The 24674-nt window shown below is 51.2% G+C and overlaps 1 protein-coding gene across 13 annotated transcripts in view; it reads left to right on the top strand.

Moving 5' to 3' along the window:
• DNM2 (dynamin 2) overlaps positions 1-24674 on the top strand; it is an 88471-nt gene that overhangs the window by 17340 nt on the left and 46457 nt on the right. For all 13 annotated transcript variants that reach the window (XM_038567288.1, XM_038567283.1, XM_038567289.1 and 10 more), the window contains exon 2: positions 15373-15446. In XM_038567288.1, the coding sequence (XP_038423216.1) occupies positions 15373-15446 (74 nt within the window). The remainder of the gene's footprint in view (positions 1-15372; positions 15447-24674) is intronic.

Here is a 24674-nt window from a genome sequence, read left to right as displayed (position 1 = left end):
TTTGCTCTTTTTTTTTTTTTAAGATTTTATTTATTTATTCATGAGAGACACACAGAAAGGAAGAGACACAGGCAGAGGGAGAAGCAGGCTCCCTGTGGGGAGCCTGATGCAGGACTCGATCCCAGGACCCCAGGGTCACGACCTGAGCTGAAGGCAGACACTCAACCACTGAGCCACCTAGGTGCCCCAAGTGGCCTATTCTTGATTTCAGCTCAGGTCATGATTCCAGGGTCCTGAGATTGAGCCCTGCATCAGACTCTGTGTTCAGGGAGTCTGCTTAAGATTCTCTCTGTCCCTCTCCCACTACCTCTCCCTCCACTTATGTTCTCTCTCTCTCTCTCAAATAAAATAAATACATCTTTAAAAACAAAAAAAGATTAGGGAGAGGGAAGAGGCTGAGGAAGAGGAAGAAGCATAAGCAGGGAACCCAGCTTGGGGCTGGATCCCAGGACCCTGGGTTCTTGACCTGAGCCAAAGGTAGACTCCTCACTGACTGAGTCACTCAGGCGCCCCTAAAATAAATAAACCTTAAAAAGAAAGTACATTTAAAAGCAAGGGTTCCCAAATCAAACAAACAGAATTGGATACCTATTGTTTGCACCTCCTGCTCTCCGCCCACCCCCCCCCCCCCCTTTCTGGCAACTACTGATCTATTTTCTGTATCTCTGAATTTGGTGTTTTTTTTCTTTAAGATTTCACATATAAGGTGGATGAAAAAGTATTTGTCATTGTCTCATTTGACTTAGTGTAATGCCCTTTGGATTCATGCATGATGTCAAAAATAGCAAGGGGATCCCTGGGTGGCTCGGTGGTTTAGTACCTGCCTTCAGCCCGGGGTGTGGTCCTGGGGTCGCGGGATCAAGTTCCGTGTCAGGCTCCCTTTGTGGAGCCTGCTTCTCCCTCTGCCTGTGTCTTTGCCTCTCTCTCTCTGTGTGTGTGTGTGTCTCTCATGAATAAATAAATAAAATCTTAAAAAAAACTAGCAAGATTTAATTCTTTTTTTTATGGCTGAATAATATTCCAGTGTGTGTGTGTGTGTGTGTGTGTGTATGTGTGTGTAGACACCACAATTCCTTTATCCATTCATCTACTGATGGACACTTAGGTTATTTTCATATCTTAGCTATTGTAAATACTCTTCTATTTTCTTTTAAACATGTTATAGTTTTAGCTCTTACGTTTAGGTCTCTGATTCATTTTGAGTCAGTTTATATATTTCATGAGGTGGGAGTCCAACTTCATTCTTTTCCATGTGGCTGTCCAGGTGTCCCAGTACTATTTGTTGAAAAGATTTAGATCAATTTGGAGAGTATTGCTATCTTAACAATACTTAGTTTTCCAGTCTATAAACACAAGATGTCTTTTTCATTTATTTAGGTCTTTAATTTATTTAAAAAAATTTTTTTTTAAGTTTTCAATATAAATTTTTTTTTACCTTTTTTTTTGTTAGATTTATTCCTAAGTATTTTATTCTTTTTGGTGCTATTGTAAAAGGAATTATTTTCTTAATTTCATTTTCAGATTGTTTATTGCTGGTGTATAACAACATAACTGATTTTCGTGTATTGATCTTATATCTTGCAATCCTGCTGAACTCACTTATTATCTCAAACGGGTTTTTTTGTGCTGTTGTTGTTTTTGGTAGATTCGTTAGCAGTTTCTTTTTTTTTTTTTTAAGATTTTATTTATTCATAAGAGACAGAGAGAGAGAGAGAGAGAGAGGCAGAGATATAGGCAGAGGGAGAAGCAGACTCCTCACAGGGAGCCCGATGCAGGACTTGATCCTCGTACTTGGATTGGATCATGCCCTGAGCCAAAGCCAGAGGCTCAACTGCTGAGCCACCGAGGCATCCCTGGTTAGCAGTTTCTATAGACATGATCATGTCATCTTTGAATAGTTTCTTTCTTCCTTTGGATGCACTCATTTCATTTTCCTGCCTTATTACCTTGGCTAGAACCTCCAGACAATGTTGAATAGAAGTGAGAGTGGACGTCCTTCTCTGGTTCCTGATTTTAGAGGAAGAGCTTTAAGTGTTTTACTATTAAGTATGATGTAAGTTTTGTGCAGATGACCTTTATCAGATTGGGATAATTCCCTTCTATTCCTAGTTTGTTGATTGTTTTTTTTTTTTCTTTTTCATGAAAGGGTGTTAGATTTTATTAAGTGCTTTTTCTGCATCTATTGATTGTTCTGTCATTTGCTTTTAATATGGTGTATTGCATTGATTGATCTTTGGATTTTTGGATCATTATAGTATTCCTGGAATAAATCTCACCTGGCTGTGGTCCATAATCCTTTTTATATGTTGCCAGATTTGGCTTACTCATATTTTGTTGATATTTTTGTGTCTGTATTCATAAGAAATATCGGTCTTATTTTCTTGTGATGTTTTTGTCTAGCTTTGGTATGAGTATAATGCTGGCCTCATAGACCGGTTAGGAAGTATTCCTTCCTCTTCTATTTTTTGGAAGAGTTTGTGAAGGACCAGTGTTAAACCTTCTTTAAGTGTTTGTTAGAATTTACCAGGGAAGCCATTTGGACCTTTGATTTTTTTTTTTTTTTTTTTTTTTTTTTTTTTTTGTGGGAAAGTCTTTGAGCACAAATTCCGTCTCTGCTTGTTACAGGTCTATTGAGATTTCTTTTTCTTATGTATTTTTAAAGATTTTATTTATTTACTCATGAGAAACACAGAGAGGCAGAGACATAGGCAGAGAGAGAAACAGGCTCACCATAGGGAGCCTGATGTGGGACTTGATCTCAGGACTCCAGGATCACGCCCTGAGCCGGAGGCAGATGCTCAACCACTGAGCCACCTAGGTGTTCCTATTTTTTTTAAAGATTTTATTTATTCATTCATGAGACACACACAGAGAGAGGCAGAGACACAGGCAGAAGGAGAAGCAGGCTCCATGCAGGGAGCCTGATGTTGGACTTGATCCCGGTATTCCAGGATCATGCCCTGGACCAAAGGCAGACACACTTAACCTCTGAGCCACCAAGGTATCCCACTGTTTCTTTTTTTAAAGATTTTATTTATTTATGAGACATAGAGAGAGAGAGAGGCGGAGACATAGGCAAAGGGAGAAGCAGGGTGCATGCAGGGAGCCCAACTTGGGACTCGATCCCATGTCTCCAGAATCACACCCTGGGCTGAGGGCGGTGCTAAACCGTTGAGCCACCCAGGCTGCCCTCATTTACATTATTTAATTTTTGGCATAGTGTTTCTTTATAATCCATTTTTTATTTCTGAAAGGTGGGTAGGTTCCAGATTTTAGTAATTTGAGTCCTTTCTTGATTTCATTTAGTTAAGATTTGTCCATTTTGTTAATCTTTTTAAAGAACCAACTTTGGTTTTATTGATTTTTCTCTATTTTTCTATTTCCTGTCTTATTTATTGCCTCTGTAATCATTATTATTTCCTTCTTTCAGGTTGATTTGGCTTGTTTTTCTTTTTTTCAAGTTCTTAAGTGAAAGATTAATTTTTTATTTGAAATCTTTCTTTTAAAAATTTCTAAAAATGTTTGAAGATTTATTTATTATGTAATTGACATACAACAACCTGCAGTCTGTCTTTTTTACTTTTTATTTTTTGTAAGATTTTATTTTTAAGTCATACCTATGCCCGGGCAGCCTAGGTGGCTCAGCAGTTTAGCGCCGCCTTCAGCCCAGGGCCTGATCCTGGAGTCCCAGGATTGAGTCCCACATCAGACTCCCTGCATGGAGCCTGCTTCTCCCTCTGCCTGTGTCTCTGCCTCTGTGTGTGTGTCTCTATGAATAAATAAATAAAATCCTTCAAAAAAAAAGTCATACCTGTGCCCAGTGTGAGAGACTTGAATTCATGACTCCAAGATCAAGAGTTGCATGCTCAAAAAAAAAAGTTGCATGCTCTTCTGACTGAGTTGACCAGGCACCATTTTTTTAAGGTTTATTTATTTATTTGAGAGAGAGAGACAGAAGGGGGGGGGGGGGAGGAGAGAGAGAATCCCAAGCGAACTCCCCACCAAGCATGGAGCCTAGTGTGGGGCTCGATCTCACAACCTGTGAGATCACGACCAGAGCCAAAACCATGAGTTGGAAACCCAACACACTGAGCCACCAGGCGCTACCCATCCCCTTTAAATATAGGTGCCTACATCTGTAAATTTTTCTGGGCATATTGCTTTTACTGAACCTCTAAGTTTTGGCCTATATGTTGTGGCTTCATTTTCATTTCATCTCAGAGTATTTTCTTATATTCCTTATGTTTTTTTCTTTGACTCACTGGTTATTTAGGAGTGTGTTGTAAATTTCCACATACTTGTGAATTTTCCCAAATTTCCTTTTGTTACTGATTTCTTACTCCATTCCACTCTGGCCAGAGAACATACTTTGTGGGATTTCAGTCCTTTGACATTTATGAGTCTTGTTTTATGGTCTGACCTCAAATACAGCCTATCCTGGAGAATGTTCCATGTGCCCTTGATAAGAATGTGTATTCTGCTGTTGTTGGGTGGAGTATTCTGTGCAGGTTTGTTAGATCTCATTGGTTTCTGGTAGCATTCATATCTTCTGTTTCCTTGTTGATCTTTTGTCCAGTGTTCTATCCATTATTGAGGATGGGGTATTGACCTCCCTCATCTACTGCTGTTGACTTGTTTCCCTTGTCTCATGCTCTCTCTCTCTCTCTCTTTTTTTTTTTTTTTGAGATTTATTTATTTATTCCAGAGAGAGAGAGAGAGATAGAGAGAGAGAGGGGCAGAGACATAGGCAGAGGGAGAAGCAGGCCCCCCTCAGGAAGCCCAACGGTGGGACTCTGATTCCGGATCCTGGGATCATCTCCTGAGCCAAAGGCAGACACTCAACCACTAAGCCACCCAGGCGTCCTTCTCATGCTCTCTTTATGACTGCTTGGTAGTCCTCAGTACAGCCCAGCCCTATCAGGTCCACTTACTCTCCTGCATGACCTTTTGGTTTCCCCCTCCTGACAGATGCTTGGGGTAAAGTGACAGGTCTGTGCATCTGCTGTGCCCAGGGCTGAGCCCTAGAAGGGGTTTGGTGTGTTGGAGTGGGAGCAGATATAGAATTGTCTTGCCAGGTCTGCCAGGAAGGACTGTGCCAGGGTCCTTATTGACGTGCCAATGAAGGTCTCCTTTGATGCCATCACCCTTATCAACCAATCTTGTGGAAGAGTGTCCTATGTGTGCCAGGCATGGGCCTCATGTGACTTGTCCTTCTAATCTTGCTGACAACCTGATGGGGTGGGCACTGGTACTATCCCATTCTTATAGATGGAGAAACTGAGGTCCAGGGAAATGAAGGCCCTTGTTCAGGTCTCACAGTGAGGCTGTGGCTGAGCTGTCCAGCTGCAGCCTCTGTACTCTCCCCACTGTCATGATCTGCTGGCCAGTTTCTCCTTACAGGGAGCTATGACTGCCTGTCCTGTCTTCAGAGTCCAGGAGCTTCTTTCCATCTTTGTTTCTGGTGCTGTGACCAGGATGGTGCTGGCAGATGGGGACAGAAATGAAGCCAGTTGGGTTGGTGCCTCCCTGGTTGAAGGGTGGGGTTGTTGTGTGTGGTGTTAGCTTAGGTGGCTTTGGTCCAGGTGACCAAACCTCTCTTGTGGCTTCAGTTTCCCCATCTGAAAAGCAGGATTGGTAAGAGCCACTGTGAAGGTGGAATGAAGACTTGTGTGCACAGAGCTCAGCTCAGTTCTGTGTTGTATGCACCCTGGAGATGCCATCCTCTCTTACCATCTGCTCCCAGCACCTGTTGTGTGCCAGGGACTGTGCTGGGTATGGGACAGTGAACAAAGCAGACTGTTTAGAATGGGGACCCATATGCAGGGAGGAAGCCTGGAAAGGGGACAGAGCTCATTCTGGGGAAGCACTCAGGGGACCTCTCCTGACACATGCCGGCCAGCCAGTGTCTGGAGGAAGAGTGGAGGGCTCTGTGAGGGGCACCTGGTGGCAGAGGAGCCCAGGAGTAGACTGATGGCATCAGGGCCTGGAGGCGGGAGCCAAGGAACCAGCAGAGAATGGCAGGGAGGTGATGGGGCATTGGTGTTGTACCTCATGGGCTGCGAGGAGGATACTGGTTTTGTCCTGCATTTGCTGGAAGCCACAGTTGGGTTTTAAGCATGTGAGCAGCATGATCTGACTTGTGTTTTAAAAACTCTTGCTGGCTGCCAGGCTGAGAACACACAGGGCAGGGGCAAGTATGGGGCATGGAGGTTTGGGGAGCATGGCTGTGACCCAGGGGACTCAGCCTAAGGGTTTGGGACTTTGCAGGGGACGGGGTGGGGTGGGATGTGTTCAGGCATGTTGAAGGCAGGATCTGCTGAGAAATCGGCTGTTGAGGGAGGGAAAGATAGGGCCTAAGAAAGGGCGGTAAGGCCATCCTGTCTTGTGTGACACTGGACAGTTCCTCGCCCTATCATTTGGAAGGGGCTCTGGGAAGGAGATTGGGGAAGATAGACACCCATTCTCCTATTTGAAGAAGGAACCTGCAAAGAGGATGATTCTGGAATGCTGGGAGTGTGGTGGGGTATAGCCTGGCTTTGTTTTCTGCCTATTTACATCCTGCCCCTGGATTCAGTGGAGCTCCTCGGACGGTGACCTACGCAGAACTAGGGATCCATATGTGGCCAACCAGGCCATAGAGGTGCAGTGGGGACTCACTGACGCCCCAGCCCCGCACTGTCTTCTATCCTCACCACACCCCATTTTATAGATGAAGAGCCTGGCCCCAGACCTTGCTGCCAAGGTCACACAACTGGCATGCAGCTGACGTGGCCGTGTGACACCATCTGTCTGTCTGCTGCAGGGTAGAGCAGTGGGGATGCTCAGGTGGCTCCCAGGAGGGCAGAATGAAGAACTTGGGTGCTCAACTGCCAGTGTTTTGTCTGTCGCCTACGAAAATGCTGCTTGGCTGGCTGACTGATTGCTTTGGTGCTTCTCAGTACAACTGAAAAGTTAAAAATTAATATATAATTATTTAATATATAATCAAATATAAGATTTAACATATGTATATATATTAAAGATTTATTTATTTGAGAGAGAGTACACAAGCAGGGGGAGCAGCAGACACAGGAGAGGCCAGGCTCCCTACTGAGCCAGGAGCCCAACACAGGGCTGGAACCCTGGGACCCTAACCTGAACCGAAGGCAGACGCTTAACTTACTGAACCACCCTGGTGCCCCCAAAATTGATATTTACCTGTTATAAAGGTTATGAAAAAGTTGTGGAAGACCAAAATTCAAGTCATGTAGGAAACTGTCAAAACAAAGTTTTTCCATTTGCATTCCATACAAAACTTTCATCAACGGTCATGCATCCCCTCCAAGTTTGTTGTCCTCACACAGCAGAAAATTAAAAGGGCATTAAAAGGGTTTTTTGGAGGACACAGTCTGTTTTGTGCATCACACTTTGCTTTCAGCACTGCGGCCTGGATTGCCTCCCAGGCCAGTTTTGGGATTGATTTAGCCAATTCCATGCTGATGGACATCTAAGTGGTTAACAGATTTCACCCTGGAAAGCACTGCCACAGGAAGAGGCCGTCCTTGCGGACCCACTCAGGGGACTGAAAATAGGGTGACGAGGGGCAGGGGTGTCCGTAGGGGACAGTTAAGCCTCTCAAAAGAGTTGATATTGAATTGAATCCTTTTTTTAAGAAAAGATTTTATTTATTCATGAGGGACACAGAGAGAGAGAGAGGCAGAGGGAGAAGCAGGCTCCCTGTGGTGAGCCTGATACAGAGCTCAGTCGAGCCAAAGGCAGACACTCAACTACTGAGCCACCCACGCATCTCCTGAATTAAGTGCTGAGTGACCACAGGAAGCCAGGATTGTGGAACGGCTCAGAGGAGATGGTCATTCCAGGCAGATAATCAGCACGTGCAAAGGCCCTGCACAGAAGTAGGTTTGGCCTGTTTGCTGTACCTTGGCCAGCAGTGTGGTTGAGGGAGTGTGTGAGTGTGGGAGTGAGGGAAAGGAAGAGACAGGGCAATTACTCAGGGCCTTGGAGGCTATTGGGAACACTTTGGAGCAGGAGAGGGTAATAATGGGATTCATATTGTGTCCAGTTCTCCTTTGTTGACATAGGGCAAATGGTCTCTTTCAGGCACCATGGTAAGAACTTCGCAAATCCAGGGACACCTGGGTGTCTCAGCGGTTGAGCATCTGCCTTTGGCTCAGGGCGTGATCCTGGAGTCCTGGGATCGAGTGCCACATCGGGCTCCCTGCATGGAGCCTGCTTCTTCCTCTGCCTGTGTCTCTGCCTCTCTCTCTGTGTCTCTCATGAATAAGTAAATAAAATCTTTTTTTTTTTTTTAAAGAACTTTGTAAATCCTTCCAACTACTATCTGAGGCAGGTGACATTATCTCCACCTAACAAATGAGGAAACTGAGGCACAAAAAGGTGACCAGACCTGCCCTGAGTCCAGAAAAGAATGGGCAGTTCCTGGATTCCACCTGGGGTCTGAGAGGCCCATGAACCACAGCTGCTAGTCTCCATGGGCCACTTCCTGCTTTTGCTCCTGGCCTGGCATCCAAGTGAGACCTTGGAGCAGGTGACCCTATGGCTGAGAGCCAAAGGTGGGGCTGGATCTGGAACCTGCAGGATTCCTGAGCAGGGAGGAGGCTGCCTGGAATTTGTGAATGGGTGGCACCAGGAGTGGGATTGTGAAAGTCAGCAAGACTGCCCACCCCCACCTGAGCCTCTGTCTCATTGGACAGTGGCAGGTTTGATCCTTCATCCCACAGATGTCGGTCACCTGCCTCTGTATTGAAAGCTGAGGAGGGACCAGAGAACGTGCCAGGCAGAGGACCCTGCTCCCGTGAGGCTGCCACTCTAATGAGTGGGTAGTGTGGAAGGGACAGACCATAGCCCTATGAACACATCAGTAAATTGGAAGATGCCAGTAATGAGAAGAAGAATGGGAGTAATGAGAAGAATTGAGCAGGATGGTATATGATAGAGCAGGACATGCTTCATATTCAGGGGGTGCCAGGTGGTGGGTACAGAAGTGATGGTTTGGCCAGGAGTTGTTGGCCTTGTAAATGTTGCAGGAAGAGAATTCTAGGCTTAGGGAACAGCCAGTGCAAAGGCCCTGAGGCAGAACTGTACCTGTTTGGGGGGAAACATAGCAGGGAACTGTATAGCAGGTAGCTGAGTGAGTGAGGGGGAGGGCTGGTGGGTGACTGGGCAGGTTGTTTGTGCAGGGCCTTGTGGGCCTCAGAGAGGACTTGGGATTTTACCCTGAGGGAGGTGGGAGCCTTGGGAGGCTTCTGAACAGAGGGGGGACATGCTCTGACGTGGCATCCACAGATGCCCTGTGGCCACTATGGCAGTGAGGGTGGGTAGCCTGAGAAGCAGCAGCAGCCCTGGGCCAGGCAACTACGGATGTCCTGCATGATGGCCTTGAATATGCAGAGAAGTGGGCCAGTTCATGCTCCATCTGGAGGTGGAGCCAGCAGTGCTTGCTGCTGGGCGGGGTGGGAAGTGAGAGGTGGGAAGAGCCCTGGGTCTATAGTCTGAGTCAGTCGGCCTGCCCTTTGGGGTAACCACAAGGACACAGTGGCACCTGCCTGGGGCCACAATGAGGGCTGGGCTCTGGGTGACCAGTGGTTACCGTTGGATGGTGTCCAGATGGATGGTAATGAGGCAGGGACTAGGTGGGGACTGGTGGAGGATGTAGACTAGATGGCGCTCCAGAGGCCCAGCGATGAGCTCTACCTTTGTTCTAGCAAAACCACAAAGGAGGCCATGGGGCTGTGGGGGTGTTCGGGGTGGGGGGGTCTGCCTCGTTGACATCCCACCTGTGTTCCCATCACAGCTCTGCTCCTTCCTCGCTGAGTTGCCTGGGCATGTCCTGAAACTGAGCCGTAGTCTGCCTATCCAGGAAATGGGGGTATCGCCCCTGGTGTCGTTCTTTTGGGTGTTGCTAGAGGGTTTGCTGAACTGTTGCCAATGATGGGGTTAGAGTTGGGCTAGGGAGGCAGCCAGTGGTCTGTATATGGGCTCTTATTAGGCTGAGAGAGTGAACTGGGTACAAACAGGTCCCTGGAGCATGGGCCTCCTTCTGAGGGCTCTTCCTGCGGCTGGTGTTGTGTTGAGGTCTCATAGCCACACTGAGGCTTTGAGCGACCCCCATGAGGATATGGTGATGAGGAAGGGTGAGGGGTGACCTGGGCCCTTAGCAGCTCTGACTCATCCTCTGCTGGCTTATCTGTTTGTTTTCCCTCCCCTGGGAAGGCGTCCACCTGCCCACTCATCAGCCTGCGTTTTAAGCCTCCATTGTTCCCTCAGGCAGGCGTCCCCACCCCTAGCCTAGAAGCCAGGGGGCCTGGTGGGATCTTATGCTCTGTTCAAACAGCAGTAAATAAATAAACAGCTGGGGCTTCTGATCCGCCCTGGTGCCGCCTCCTGTTGTGCCTTTCCCTCCCTGACCACTTTTCCCCTGGGAGCCCTCATTACTTCCTAGGAGAGGTGGCTCGTTTTAGGGCTTGGAAACTGAGGCTCCAAGAGGGTGAAGTGACTTGTGCAGGTCAAGCGGCCAGCGGGGCCTCCCTGAAGGATGAGTGGCATCCTCTCATCCCATAGATGGCCGTGCCAGTGCCCAGAGAAGGTGGAGACCTTCCTAGGACCACACAGCTCATGAGGGCGGGGCTGGGCTTTGAACCCAGGCTCTCTGGTTCCAGAGTCTGTATTCCTCCTGGCCACTCAACAAACATCTAATGAGCACCTGCTGTATGCCAGGCACTGTTCTAGGTGCTGACGAGTCAATAGTGACTAGACCAGGTGAAGTCGTGTGCTGTCACAGGACTGGACTTCCTGTTGGAGGCCATGTAGTGGGAGTGAGAAGGGATATGTGTTGGGGGTGGGGTGCGAGCCACTGCATTTCCCCATGGGTAAGTGGGCAATACCTGTTGGGGAAGGGTTTCCTGGCAGAGGTAGAAGTTCCTGCCAAGGCTGGAAGCCAGAAGTGCAGAGATCCCAGAGGAGAGGATGCAAGGGTAGGGTGAGGGTGGTGGGATGGGCAGGTAGAAGACTGTCAGATGTGGAATGGATCCTGTGACTTTAGGAGGGAGGTTTGGAGCCCCAGTCTTGGCTTTAGAAAGAGAACTGTCTGTAGCCCCAGAAGGAGAATCTTGGGGCCAGACCTGGGCCCGGTGCAGAAATGGTCATGGTTAATACTTACTGAACCCTGACTCTGTGCCAGGGAACAGTACAGACCCGGGATCCTGTCCTGGGGAGTTTCGTGGTGGAGAGGGATGGGTAAGCAGATGGGTGGGTTGGAGTGTGAGTGGTGAGGGAAAAAATGAGGGTAGGAGGGACATAGGGAGGGGGTTGAAGCTCTGAGCGAGGGTGGGAAGTCTCCGTAGGGAGGTGTCCTTTGACACCAGAGCTGGTGGGGGGGCCTGCGTCATGGGGAGGGGTGCCTCTTTGGTGCCCAGCTGACCCCTGGGGTGGGCAGAGCTACTCCATCTTACTCACCAGGAGACCCAGACGAGAGAGACAGGGAAGTTGGCCCAAAGTCACACCACGTGCAGGGCAGCCTGGGTGTACAGCAGCCCTCATTGCAGGGGTGGGCGGGTTGGTTCAGGGTAGAGGAAGCAGATGACTGAGGCTTGAGAGTTGACTCTAGATGAGTGGGCAATGTTCCAGGCAGAGCTACTCGGGGAGGTGGTGGCCTTCCCAGGGGAGGGAAGGCCCTGAGAGCTACTCCTGCTGCCTTGTGTCAGGAAACCATCTGGGTGGGTCTGGGAGTGTAGCTGTCCGACAGGCCCTTCCTCTGGAGCCTCTTGGGAATTTCTGGGGAGTTGCTTTTGGGGGGAATGTTGGTGCTCTTTCCACTCTGCAGTCTGAGAACTTCTGGAAGCACAGATGGAGGAATCCAGGGTGACTGGTGCTCCCAGGCTGGTGTGCAAGGCTGCCCCTCGAGTCATGCCACCTTTGCCCGGGGCTGTACCCTCCCATCATCCTTCCCTCTCACCGCCAAGTCCCAGCCCCAGAAAGCTGCCTTCCCTGCATGTGCCCAGAGCTTTTGGGGTGCTTTTGGGGTTCTGTTGGGCTTCATGCTGGTCCTCTTCTGTTCTTCTGAGGCTCTCATTGTCCGTTGTCTGTGGCATTACCATTGTCCTTGTGGTGCCTGGCCCCCTAGATACGCCCAGAACAGTCACAGGACAGCATGTGCCAATACCAGTGACTGAAGGCTTGGCCCCGGCTGGGGAGATGCCAGCGGCTTTTGAGTCAGATCTGTGGGCCCAGATGCCGGATGACCGGGGGGTCAGAGGCCAAACCCCATGAATTTCAGTCCACATTCCTACTGCTCCCTGAGGCCTAGTGACCTTATTTTTTGTTTGTTTGTTTGTTTGTTTTAAATAAATGCATACACTCAGGAAACCACCGGACAAATCAAGATAGAGGATGTTGTCATCATTCCAGAAAGTTCCCTTGTGCCCATTCTAATCAGTTCTGCAAAGGGAACCAACTGCTCTGATTTCTATCTCCAGAGACTAGTTTTGCCTGTTCAGGTGTCCCCTCTGACTCAGCAGGAGAAACAAGGGCATATGTCTACAAGAGGCATGTATGAAAATGCTTATAACAGCTGTATGTACATGACCCCAAACTGGAAAGACCCCAAATGTCCCATCAACTAGAGAACAGATGAGCAAACTGGCCCGTCCATGCCAGAGAGCACGGGTCAGTGGTGAAAAGGATCCTGGGTCAGTGACACACACAGCATGGGGGAAGCACAGAGACCGGTGTGAGGGATTTGTTCCTATGCTTCTGTATTGTCCGGTCACTGACCCGTTCTGTTGCCTCGAAGAGGTGGAGTGGGAGATTCTGGTGAAGGACGCATACACTGTCACTGCTGCCGTCACCACATCTGTGTCGGAGGGCTGGTATGGATGGTTTCCAGGACACTGTGGCTCTGATGTGCAAGGGGTTGCCTTGCCTCTCAGCCAGGTGACCTGGGCCTCTGGGAAGGTCAGGGTCAGGGCCATGTGTGGTGCCTGAGAGGTTAACAGCCACTAGCAGGCCTGGGAGAGCCTGGCATCTGGCACGAAGTGGCTTTGCTCTCCTGGAGACCCTGGGATGCCCCCTCTGGCAGGGGTCATGGTGAAGAACTGACTTTAGGGCCTGGTGATCTGGGGGCCTCCTTGTTGTTTCCCGCCCTGCCCATTCTATACCCTGACATGTAGCTCACCTCGTTTCTCCTTCTCAGAGGGGCCTTTTCTGACCATCCCAGTTCCCAAGCTCTCTTACCCCCATAGTGTGTCATCTTTGACTGCCCCCATCTCATGGGGCCCCCATCAACATGTCCACACGGTGTTCCCAGCACCTCCATCATGCTCCATGGGTGACCCCTGAGGTGTAGAGGGTGACTTTGCTGCCAGGGGCCGTGGGCTTCGTCTTCCTGGGGCTCATGAGTGTCCTCGGGGGGTTCTTCGCTCTCTCTCAGCCCCTCCCACCCTCCATGTTTGTGACTGTCTGTCTCCTAAACTGCTCTTAGTTCTGTCCGGTGTCTGCCCACTGCTGTCCAGTGTCCTTGCCAGTCTTGGTCCAGCCACTGTCATTACACATGTGTGTACCAGTGTGGATGCCTCTAGCCTGCCTGCCTCTGGACTCCCACCCTTGCCTTGACAGCCACTAGAGGGTTCTTTTAAAACCACATTCCCGGGATCCCTGGGTGGCGCAGTGGTTTAGCGCTTGCCTTTGGCCGAGGGCGTGATCCTGGAGACTCGGGATCGAATCCCACATCGGGCTCCCGGTGCATGGAGCCTGCTTCTCCCTCTGCCTGTGTCTCTGCCTCTCTCTCTCTCTCTGTGTGACTATAATAAATGAATAATAAAAAAATAATAATAAAATAAAACCACATTCCCTAAAAGCACCCATAGTTAGAATCCCGAAACCCCATCTGGCTGCCTTGCTCTAAGAATGATGACCAGCCTCCTCACTGTGATCTCCAGCACCACAGACACGCCACCCCTCTCTGGGCCTGTCTGCCTGAGTGTGCCCTGCTCTACTGTTCTGGCTGTGCCCCTGTGGGGCGTTTGGAGCTCTGCTGCCCCTAGTCTCACAGGCTGGGCTACAGTTCCCTGCAAGTGTGTGGGGCCAACCTTACAGGGTCACTGCCAACACCCTGGGCACAGCCAGTGGAGGTGCTGCAGAAGTGCAGTGGGGCTGTCCACAGGCGGTCCTGCATAGTGTATGCCAAAGTGCACCTTCTCCCTGGAATGCCCACTGGATTATTAGCACATTCCTAGGGATTATGACAACTAGTCTGGGCTGAGAACCAGTGGCCTCCTCTGCGGCCTTTCAGGCTCCCAGCAGGGGTTCTCAACACTAGTAGGTGCCCACCTGAGACTCTGGTTGTCACAGCTCTGGGGAGTGGGATGGTGGCCATGGCTCTACACTGAGAACCCCAGGATGCTTGTCTTGTTGTATATGGGCCACACCTGCCTAGTACCACTTCTCCTGTGTCCTACACAAATTTCAGATAATTTTTTTTTAAGATTTTATTATTCATGAGAGACACAGGGAGGGAGGCAGAGACATAGGCTGAGGGAAAAGCAGGCTCCCTGTGGGGGGCCTGATATGGGACTCGATCCCAGGACCCTGGGATCACAACCGGAGCCGAAGGCAGATGCTCAACCACTGAGCCACCAGGCACCCCACAAAGTTCAGATAGTCTGAACATTTACCTAGGTGCAAACCTTGTTTGAAATTCTCTGAGCCTAGGGATGCCTGGTGGCTCAGCTTTATCGAGGGATTGTTTATGTATTAGGAAATCTACCCATTTCAAATGCCGGGATATTTTTAGTAAATTTTCAGTAAATGTTAAGTAAGCAGCACCACAGTTAAGTTTTAGAATGTTTCCAGCACCTTAGAAAGCTCCCTCCTCATTTCCTACCCCTGGGCAAGGACTGATCTACTTCCTGCCTATATCTATCGATTTGTCTTTGGGGGACATGAAACACATCATATTTTGTCATCAAATACTTTTATTTAGTCTTTATGTCAGACATATGGCATTATATTTATTACATGTATGTAGGAAATGGAGTGATCTCTTTTGGGTGGTAGTGGGGAGATTGTTCAAATATCTATCTGTCAGTGAAAGGGCTCTCTGGGTGTGCTGGGCCTGGAAGACAGCCAGCCAAAGGGAGATAGTTTCATTCATCAGCAACCTTCTTTCCAGTCACTCCTCTGCCCCCTGTTGCCTCAGGACCCTCTGAGGTCAGAGCGCTCCCCAGTTCCTGGCTGGGACTGGTGTCTTTGGTGACATTGCCCCAATTGCAAGACTGCATTGCTTCACATGTGTGGTCACACTTCCTGCCCCTCAAGCCAGCGGAGTGAGTAACTTCTCTCCTTTTCCTCCCACAGGGACTTCCTTCCCCGAGGTTCAGGAATCGTCACCAGGCGGCCTCTCATTCTGCAGCTCATCTTCTCAAAAACAGGTACAGTGGGACCGCTTGCTGCTGCAGCAGCAAGAAATGAGCGTGGATGCAGTGCCCAGCAGGAGTGAGGCGCTGATGGTGGTGTCTGGGGTCTTGGGCTGTCATTTGGGGGTTGAATTTGCATTCTCCACCTGTGTAGCATATTTGAAGCACGGCTGAGTTGACACGTGAAAGGGCTCTTTGGGCACGCACCCGTGTCCTCCATCGTCAAGGCTAGGCTGCTAGGTGCCATGTTTGCTTGCTATGCTGTGGATAATGCATTTTTGCTGAATGCTTTCAAAACTAGTAGCAGACATTGTGACATGTCAACCCAGAATGCTTCAGTGTGCCTCCCCTCTCACTAAAGACACCTTCCTACAGTCACAGAACCACACCCAAGAAAAGTAATTGTCCCTGCATGCTCTCTGATGCCCGGTCCATACTCATCTTGCCAGTTGTCCACCAGAGAGCTTCCCTGGCAGGGTTTTCAGCTGCTCTGATCAGTCCCCTGAGACACTCCATTGTCCTGTCCCCTTCTTTGTTAGAGCAGCATCACCACCATGTCTGTTTTGATCATGACATTGGCTTTGGGGAGAGGCCCATCCATTGAATATAGAATAGCCCCCTTGTAGATTTTTTTCCTGTCTTCCTCCTCAGTGGCCACGGTTTATCTCTATTCTTTCTACAAGTATCTGGCATGAGGTGGGCATGTCTCCGGGCATAAAACCCACTGAGGCCTCCTGGGAAATCATCTCAGGTCAGAAGCTGGAAGGGGCCAGGAGAGCTCTCAGGGCATGACCTCTCCTCTCTCCAGAGCCCTGTGTGGCCTCCATGCTGCTTTCCCACTGACCTGGAATATTAGCCTTGGTTGATTCAGCATTCAGTGGGCGCCAGCCTCACTGCGCGGCCCGGTTAAACACACCCGTGCTAGGAAGCCACCTGACACACCCCCATTTCATGGGGAAATTGAGGCTTATCCAGGCCACCTGCCCTTACACTGGGCCCCAGATCCAGGTTGGGCACAGGCCAGTCAGACCTCAGACCCTGCTCCTTGCTCTGCCCCAGGCTCTTTTTCATCTTTGACTCCGCCCCGCTCCGCTCCTCCTCCTCTCTGTGAGCTCTGCCATGTCATAGGCCACAGGCGGGCCAATGGGCTGCTTCCTGTGGATTCAGGTGTCCAATCAGCTGGCCCAGGACTGTCAGCCGCGGAGCCGCAGTTTCAGATGACAGTGGTCAGAGAGTCGCACAGGTCTTGGCCCAGTGGGTTTCCGCTCTCCATTCAGCAGGTTGGTAGAGGGTGGGGGCTGAGGAGATGCATTTTTAATGAGCTCCCAGCTGCTACTGCTGCTGCTGCTGCTGCTGCTGCTTCTGGCTCCTGGCCACACGGGGAAAACCTCTGCCTTGGTGGGTCGGCCTTGCCACCTAAGACTGCCTGGGTTCAGATCGTGACTGCAGCTTCCTGGCCTCAGGGACCCTGGGAAGGGACTGCTGCTCACGATGTGTTTCCTGTCTGGAAAGATAATAATAGCTCTGACTCTGTCGGTTGCCATGAAGACCACGTCATTCAATACGTTCAACATGCAGCACAGCGCCTGGCGCACTCCCGATTCTCCCTGTGTGGTGCTGACTTGGGCTGCGGTTTTGTGCTTTCTGCCGGCCTGTTCCAGATGGCCTGCTGGGAGAACAGGTCGGCTGGCTTTCTGCACTGGAAGATGGCAGGCTGTGTCATGGTTGGAGGGCTCCCTCTTGTCTCCATGGTGGCCGTCACCCAGCTGTGGTCCACTGAGCACTTAGTGCATGCTGTGGGCTGGGCCAGGTCCAGGACACAGCAGTGATAGGACCGAGGCTACTGCCACCACCTGCCCCCTGCCCACCTGGCATTCCCATTGGTGCGAGGGGACAGAAGGGGGAGACTTGGGGTAAGACCAGGAGGGAGACAGGCAGGCCTGGCTCCCACCAGATTGAAGCATGTGTGGAGAAGGGAAAGTGACTAACTTCATCCTAGAGGATGGGGCATCCCAGGGCTTTTCTGAAGAAGTGATTTTGGAGCCAAGGCTGACTGGTGTGTTGGGGTGTCAGGCAAGAGGGAGCTCTTCCTAGCAGAGAGAGGTAGCTATGAAGAGCATTGAAGGCAGAAAGCTCTGAGGGCTCACATCAGCTCAGTGTCTGACCTGGACTAATGCTGGGGTCACCATTCCTGTCATCTCCACTTTACAGAAAAGAGAACTGGGGCTTCCAGAGGTGAAGCCACTTGCCCAAGAGTGCACAGGAGGGTCCTCATGAGAGCCAGCCTTAAACTTACTTGGTGGGGTGCCCCCTTAGGGGAAGTGTCGCCTGACCAGATCTTGTGGTTGCTGGTGAAAAAGAGACTGCAGGAGCCAGCCTAGGGCAGGGGACCCAGAGGAGGTAGGAGTGGTGCCCGAAGGTAGATGGGGACAGGATGGCTGCCGTGGAGGTAGAATCCTGGTTGGATCCTGTTGGGCTGGCAGTGGAGGTGGGAAGTGAGGCTCAGGTGTCCCATATGGAAGTGGCCCTTGCTGTGTTCCAGCACACATATGCTTCTTTCTCCACCTGACTGTGGCATTTCCAGTATCTTATTGCTGGCAGCAGAGTGTGTGCCCATTCTGTGCTGGATCTCAGCCAGATGCCAGGGAGGCAGCGTGGGGGTGGCAGACATAGGATGCTGTGGTCAGTCTGACAGGGGAAAGGACTGGAGGTGTGGGACATATTGGCCATTGGATATACTTTGGGCCAGGGGCCCAGGGAGAACATTCTGGGCAGGGGCAGGAGCATGTGCAAAGCTGTGAAGTGGGGCTGGCATGGAGGGGCAGGAGGCAGGTGACATGGCCTGGCAGTCTGGTGAGGGATCAGGCAGTGAGAGCCCAAAGAGCGCGTGGTGGGGGAAGAGACCAGCTCAGCCCATTGGCTGTCTTGTGGAAGGAGCACAGACAAGGGCAGGAGTGCAGGCAGGGAAGCCTGGGAGAGGTTAGCTTGGAACCAGGCAAGAGGTGATGAGGCCCGGCCCAGGGCAGTGCTGTGGGGGTGAAGGGCAGTCCAGGGTGATAACAGAGGTGCCTGGGATGGGTGGGATGTGGAACACCCCACTCAACAGGGAGGAAGCTAAGTGTAGTGTGGGACAAAGTGATTGATGGAGGGCCCTCTAGGGGCTATGTGGGGCTGTATTGCTTCTAGAGAGTAGACTTTTTTTGTCCAGCTGACTCTGGAGAACAGGACTCTGGAGCCAGACAGCTACCCTTTATTGTCTGGGGACTGGGGCAGGTGGCCTCCCTCTCTGTGTCTCAGCTTCCTCATCTAAAATGGGTGGCTCAGCGGTTTAGCGCCTGCCTTTGGCCCAGGGCGCGATCCTGGAGTCCCAAGATCAAGTCCCACATTGGGCTCCCGGCATGGAGCCTGCTTCTCTCTCCTCCTGTGTCTCTGCCTCTCTCTCTCTCTCTCTCTCTGTCCATCATGAATCAATCAATCATAAAATAAAATAAAGTAAAATAAAATAAAATAATAAAATAAAATGGGGGTGACAGTGGTACCTCCCTTGTGGCCCTGGCACCCCATGTGGCTTTGTGTGGCTGTTGCCTCCTATGGGGTCTAGAGCCCCATGATGTGGCTCTGCAGCTGGGCTGCAGTCCTGAGGCTCAGTGATGCCTGGCTTCTGGTCCAGACTGGTCTTGGTGAGCCATTACTTTTAATCTGCTTAGTTTAAAAATTACCTAAGACCACATGGGGCTCCGGGCTGGCTTAGTCAGTAGAGCGTGCAATTCTTGATCTTGTGGTTGTAAGTTCAAGTCCCACATTGGATGTAGAGGTTACATAAAAATAAAGTCTTAAAAAAATTGGGGATCCCTGGGTGGCTCAGCGGTTTAGTGCCTGCCTTCAGCCCAGGGCATGATCCTGGAGTCCCAGGATCGAGTCCCACATCAGGCTCCCTGCATGGAGCCTGCTTCTCTCTCTGCCTATGTCTCTGCTTCTCCCTCTATCTCTCATGAATAAATAAATAAAATCTTTAAAAAAAAATTACCTAAGACCGAAGCCACCAAGAAGTTTGATGGCTCATGGATGAACCCTGCTTCTCCTTGGGTATCACCCCTTGGCCTCATAAACCCTGGGTGCTGGGGACTGTTCTTGTGTGGAATGTAGCCTCCTAAGCCTCCCTTCCCTTGACCTTGGCTGGTGCTCTCAGGGCCCAGAGAGGGCATGGCAGGGCTTGGCTTCCAGCTTCCCACTCAAAGCTTTGTGCCCCCAACAGGGCTTTGTTGGCCTCTGGGACATCACCTCCTCCTGGTCCCTAGCTGCTGCTCCAATCCCCCTCCAGGAGATTCATGCCTCCGGGCCTTTGCCCTCACTGTGTGCCCTCACTGTGTTCCCTCCCTGGAACGCCCTGCCCACTTTTCTTGCCCTTGTTCTCCTCCTCCTCCTCCTCTTCTCCTGGGTGAGCCACAACCCCCTTTCCTTTTTTTTTAATTTTTTTTTTTATTTATTTATGATAGTCACAGAGAGAGAGAGAGAGAGAGGCAGAGACACAGGCAGAGGGAGAAGCAGGCTCCATGCACCGGGAGCCTGATGTGGGATTCGATCCCGGGTCTCCAGGATCGCGCCCTGGGCCAAAGGCAGGCGCCAAACCGCTGCGCCACCCAGGGATCCCCACAACCCCCTTTCCATCATTACTGCCTTAGTTCCTCTACAGCACGTAACCTCATCCTGTTCTTATATTTTCTTAATGGTTCTCTCCCCACAAAATGTCAGTGCCAGAGGGCAGGGATGCTGACCTGCTTTGTCCACAACTCTCCTATGCCCAGCACAGAACCTGGCACCCAGTGAGTGCCCCGTCAGCATTAGCCAGGTACCTGAGCATGCTCTGTGGGCTGCTGCTGTGCCTCTCCTCTCCTGGTGGAAGGAGGGTGGTATTATCAACACCTCTTTCTCTAGCACCTCTCCCCATGAGCCTGGCACTGGCAGGGCCTTTTCTGTAAAGCTGGCAGACTGCAACATTCAGGGCATGGGCCTTTTGTTTTGATGAGGAAACAGAGTCAGGCTGGGGGCTGACCAGGATGCCAACCGGGGCTGTCACTTGTTCTACTAGTGTATGTGGGTTTTTTCCACATTACCATGCAGCTTCCCAGTGCTCAGTGGACATTGATTGGGTGGCCTACAGTCACCTCCATTCTGACACTGCCTGCCTGGAGATAGTGTCCCATCCCCCAGGAGAAGGGGTCCAACCAGACTGTTGTCTCCACCCTCACTGTGAGTCACGAGTCGAGTCACGAGTCCAGGTCCATCACCTGTGCTTCTTGCCCCCTGGCTGTGGATCTGGGGTTCCCAGGGCCCCCTCCTCAGAGCAGCTCACAGAGCTCAGGGAGACAGCTTACTCTCCTGGATCAGTGGTTAATGTAAAAGGATAGAGCAGCTGGGTAGCATCTCCACATGCTCACCACTCAGGAAACTCTCTGAGCACCTTCCTTTTGGGATTTTCATAGAGTCTCATCACATAGGCATGATTGATTAAATTACTAGCCATTGGTGACTGACTGAACCCTAGCCCCTCACCCCTGTCCCCTGTCTCCTCTCCGAGGTGGGGGTGGGTAGGGATGGGTAAAAATTCCAACCCTCTAATCACATACATTGGTCTCTCTGGCAGGCAGTCCCCATCCCTTAGTGCTTTCCAAATGCTACCTCATTAGCATAAACTGATGTGTGGTTGAAAGGAGCTTGTTAGGGATGTTAAGACACCTCTATTACTCTTGTCACTTAGGGCTTTCCAAGGGTTTTAGGAGCTCTGTGTCAAAATGGAGGGAAATATATGTATTTCTTAATGATAAATACCAATAGCATGTTTTCCCAGTGGCAGTGTGCCCTAGACTGGGAGATCTGCATGATTTGTCTCAAATCAGAGGGAGCTTGAGGACCAAACAGGCTCGGGAGGTGCCACATACTTTGCCTCTTCTTGATTGACTAAAGCCTCTGCAGACTCCCTCCTGATCGGACCTGTTTGATTATGTGGTACTCAGGGTCTCTCAAGTGTATTTGAGTCCCCCGGTGGCTCCTCCTGCCCCAGGCCAGCATGCCTGTGGATGCCAGGATGGAGCAAGGGAGACCCCATCTCCTGCTGCTAGGAGTCTACCTGGTGGTTCCAACCCCTTGCTGGGTTGAGGATGGGGAAGGGCTGGGAAACATCCATGAAGACCAGGGCAGGCTTCTCCACGCAAGGCCCTGAGACCCCCGGGGTGCCTGGATAGTTTAGTTGGTTAAGTGTTCCACTTGATTTTGGCTTAGGTCATGATCTCAAGGTTGTGGGATTGAGCCTGGAGTTGGGTTCTGAGCTGAGCACAGAGTTTGCTTGGGATTCTCTTTCTCTGCCCCCATCTCCCCGCCAATGCATGTGTGCTTGCTCTCTCTCTTAAAAAAAAAACAAAAACAAAACAAAAGCCCTAAGACCCCAAGGCCAGCCTTGTGTATTTCCCTGACTGGCAGCTAAGCTGTGTGCTCCCTGTGGGCTCAGCCCAATGGAATTCAATTTCATAGCAACCCCACAACTGTGTTCTATGTTGTCCCATTTCCTTGTGGGGGAACTGAGGCATGGAGAGAGGGGCATGGCTAGGCATGCCTCCCCCTCTCCCTTCTGGCCACCTCCCCCCATGATGTCATGGTACCTGGCTCACCCTTTCCAGGCCAGAGGGGCTAGGTGGAAGGCAGGTGGTTCCAGCAGAACTTCCGGCTAAGATATGTCACCTGGGCTGCCTGCAGGGTAGAAGGGTGGCTTCAGTCCTGTGGGTCTCCTCCAGGTCCTTTTTTTTTTTTTTTTTTTAAGATTTTATTTATTCACCCACGAGAGACACACACACAGAGAGAGAGAGAGAGAGAGAGGGGGGGGGGGCAGAGGGAGAAGCAGGTTCCATGCAGGGAGCCCGATGCAGGACTCGATCCCAGGTCCCCAGGGTCAGGCCCTGGGCTGAAGGCAGCACTAAACCATTGACCCACCCGGGCTGCCCTCCTCTAGGTCCTTTCAAACAGGAGGGCCCAAAGACCTCTCGGGAAGCGAGGCGTAAGGGAACCACCATGATCACTGTCTTGGGGCTGCTTCCTGTGTGCCAGGTGACCCACTACCCAGAAGGTGGCAGCATGCACTTGTCATCTCCCCTCTGAGGACACCTTTTCAAAGGACCTGGGAGGTGCCCAAAGTAGGGATTGGCTGCTTGGCACCATGGGGACTCAGTTAGGACTCATGAGGGCGATGTCCTCCTAGGCTGTGGCACCTAATAATGTTTTATTAGTAGTTTGCATTAAGTACCTACTACCAGACACCGGAAAGGGCAGTGACCCAAGATAAATCTCTCTTGCAGCTCCGGCCCCAGCAGGGGACACCTGAGCACACGGTGAGGAGTACCATGGAAGGAGAGCCCCAGTGGCAGGGCATCTGCTGGATCCCAGGTGGTCAGGCTGGGCCTCCCCATGGAGTGGTGCTTAGAGCTGAGGCCTGAAGGAGAGGGAGGAACAAGTCGAGGAGGGAGGATAGAATGCCTTTCTAGAAAAAACCTCAAGTGCATTCACCACCCCCACAGTAGGATGCTGGTGGGAAGCCCTGTGGTGGGAGAGGGTGGCTGGCACCTCTGGGTCAGCAGCACAAGTGCTAGACAAGGGCCCAGCTTATGGCTTCGTTCCTGGTGTGCTCCAGGGCTTGGGCCAGGTCCCGTGAAGGGCCTGGCTTGGAGGGCCAGGTGGTAGTGGGGCTGTGCATGTAGCAGGGCTCAGGGACTGGTGGGACCGGCCTCATTATCTGCCCAGGAACAAGGCAGAGTTAGGAAACAGGGCAGCTGGGCTGGAGAGAGAGGGGTGTGGCTCCGCTGCTGGGACCTCAGCTCTGGTTGCTGGAAACAAGTTGAGAGGGAGGGAGTCTCCAGGCATCACAAACTCTGAGCTCAGCCCTCAGGCCTCTGACTTATTTTCTGGGCCAGGAGATCATTAAAAAAATCATCAGCATTCCAGCACGTACAGGGCTGTGGAGCCCCGGGCAAAGCCCGTCCCGCCTATTTCTCAGGTTTCTATTCTCTTCACTGGGACACAGAGGCCAACCCGGCCCATGGGAGACTCCCCTCCTTCCCCAGACGCCCCTGGGCCCAGAGTGTCCACAGGCAATGGGTGAAAGTTGCCACTTTGGAGAGATGGTGCAGGGACGGGCTCTCTGCCCAGCACTGCCCTTGACTGCCTCCATCGTCCTGGCGCAGGCTGGGTCTGGAGCCCGGCAGGTTAGCCCCTCCAGGAGGTCCCCACCAGCCCCTAGCTTCTGGTGTGTTGGGTCTCTTTTGAGTGTCTGTGGCACCTGCCATGACTCGCTTATACATTGTCCCATCTTTCCACCAGACCAGGAGCCCAGCTCAGGGCCAGGCCTTTGTTGTCGAGATCTTAGGAAGGAAGGAGGAAGGGAAGGAGGAGGAGGGGGTGGGAGAGAGGGGAAAAAAACATCAGGTAGCATTGCCAGCATCCATCTCTATCCTGTCTCCCATATATTCAGCTTGGTGGGATTGGAGTTGGGCCCCTTACAGAAGCTGCAGCAGGGACGGACCATATTATCTTTCTGATAGCCATTCAGCCACACATAACAATTATGGAAGACTTCAGTAGGTACACCCAGAAGGAGCCCCGGGGACACAGAGTGAACAGTGCAAATTCAGATCCCTGCCTTATAGTTTGAACCAGGAGGATACACAGGATAAGGTCAGCGTTGTTAGAAGGTGGCCAGTACTTGGAGGGTCATAGGCAGGGATGGAGGAAAGAGACCCTTCTCTTGGGTGGGGGCCAGAGCAGGCCTCATGGAGAAGGTGACACTTGAAGAAACCTGAAGGAGGCTAGGGAGAGAGCCTGCAGGTAGAAGAGCCAGTGCAAAGGCCCTGAGGCAGAAGACCTGAGTGACTGGAGGGGAGTGAGCTGAAATTAGAAGCTGGGGAGAAGGAAATTTCATAGGACTCTGGGGAGGTAGTGATTTGGGAGCCATGGAGGGTTCTAAAGAAAGGGGGGAGGCAAGGTCTGCCTTTAGAAACAGGCTTACCACAAAAAATAAAATAAAAGCAGGCTTGGTGGAAACTTTTTAATGTATCAGCTCTGGAATCCGACTCGTAGTTCCAAAGTGACAAGGAGCCCAGTAAAGTGGGTGGTAAGGGGTGGGCCTGGCTGACTCCTGAATCTTCCTCTTGGGCTCAGAAGGTGTGGTTTCTGTTGCCCCCCTCACCCCTGACCCCTGGC

This window comes from Canis lupus, chromosome 20 (genome assembly GCF_011100685.1).
Source record: "Canis lupus familiaris isolate Mischka breed German Shepherd chromosome 20, alternate assembly UU_Cfam_GSD_1.0, whole genome shotgun sequence".
Lineage (NCBI taxonomy): Eukaryota > Metazoa > Chordata > Mammalia > Carnivora > Canidae > Canis > Canis lupus.
This window is presented reverse-complemented; position numbering and strand designations above follow the sequence as displayed.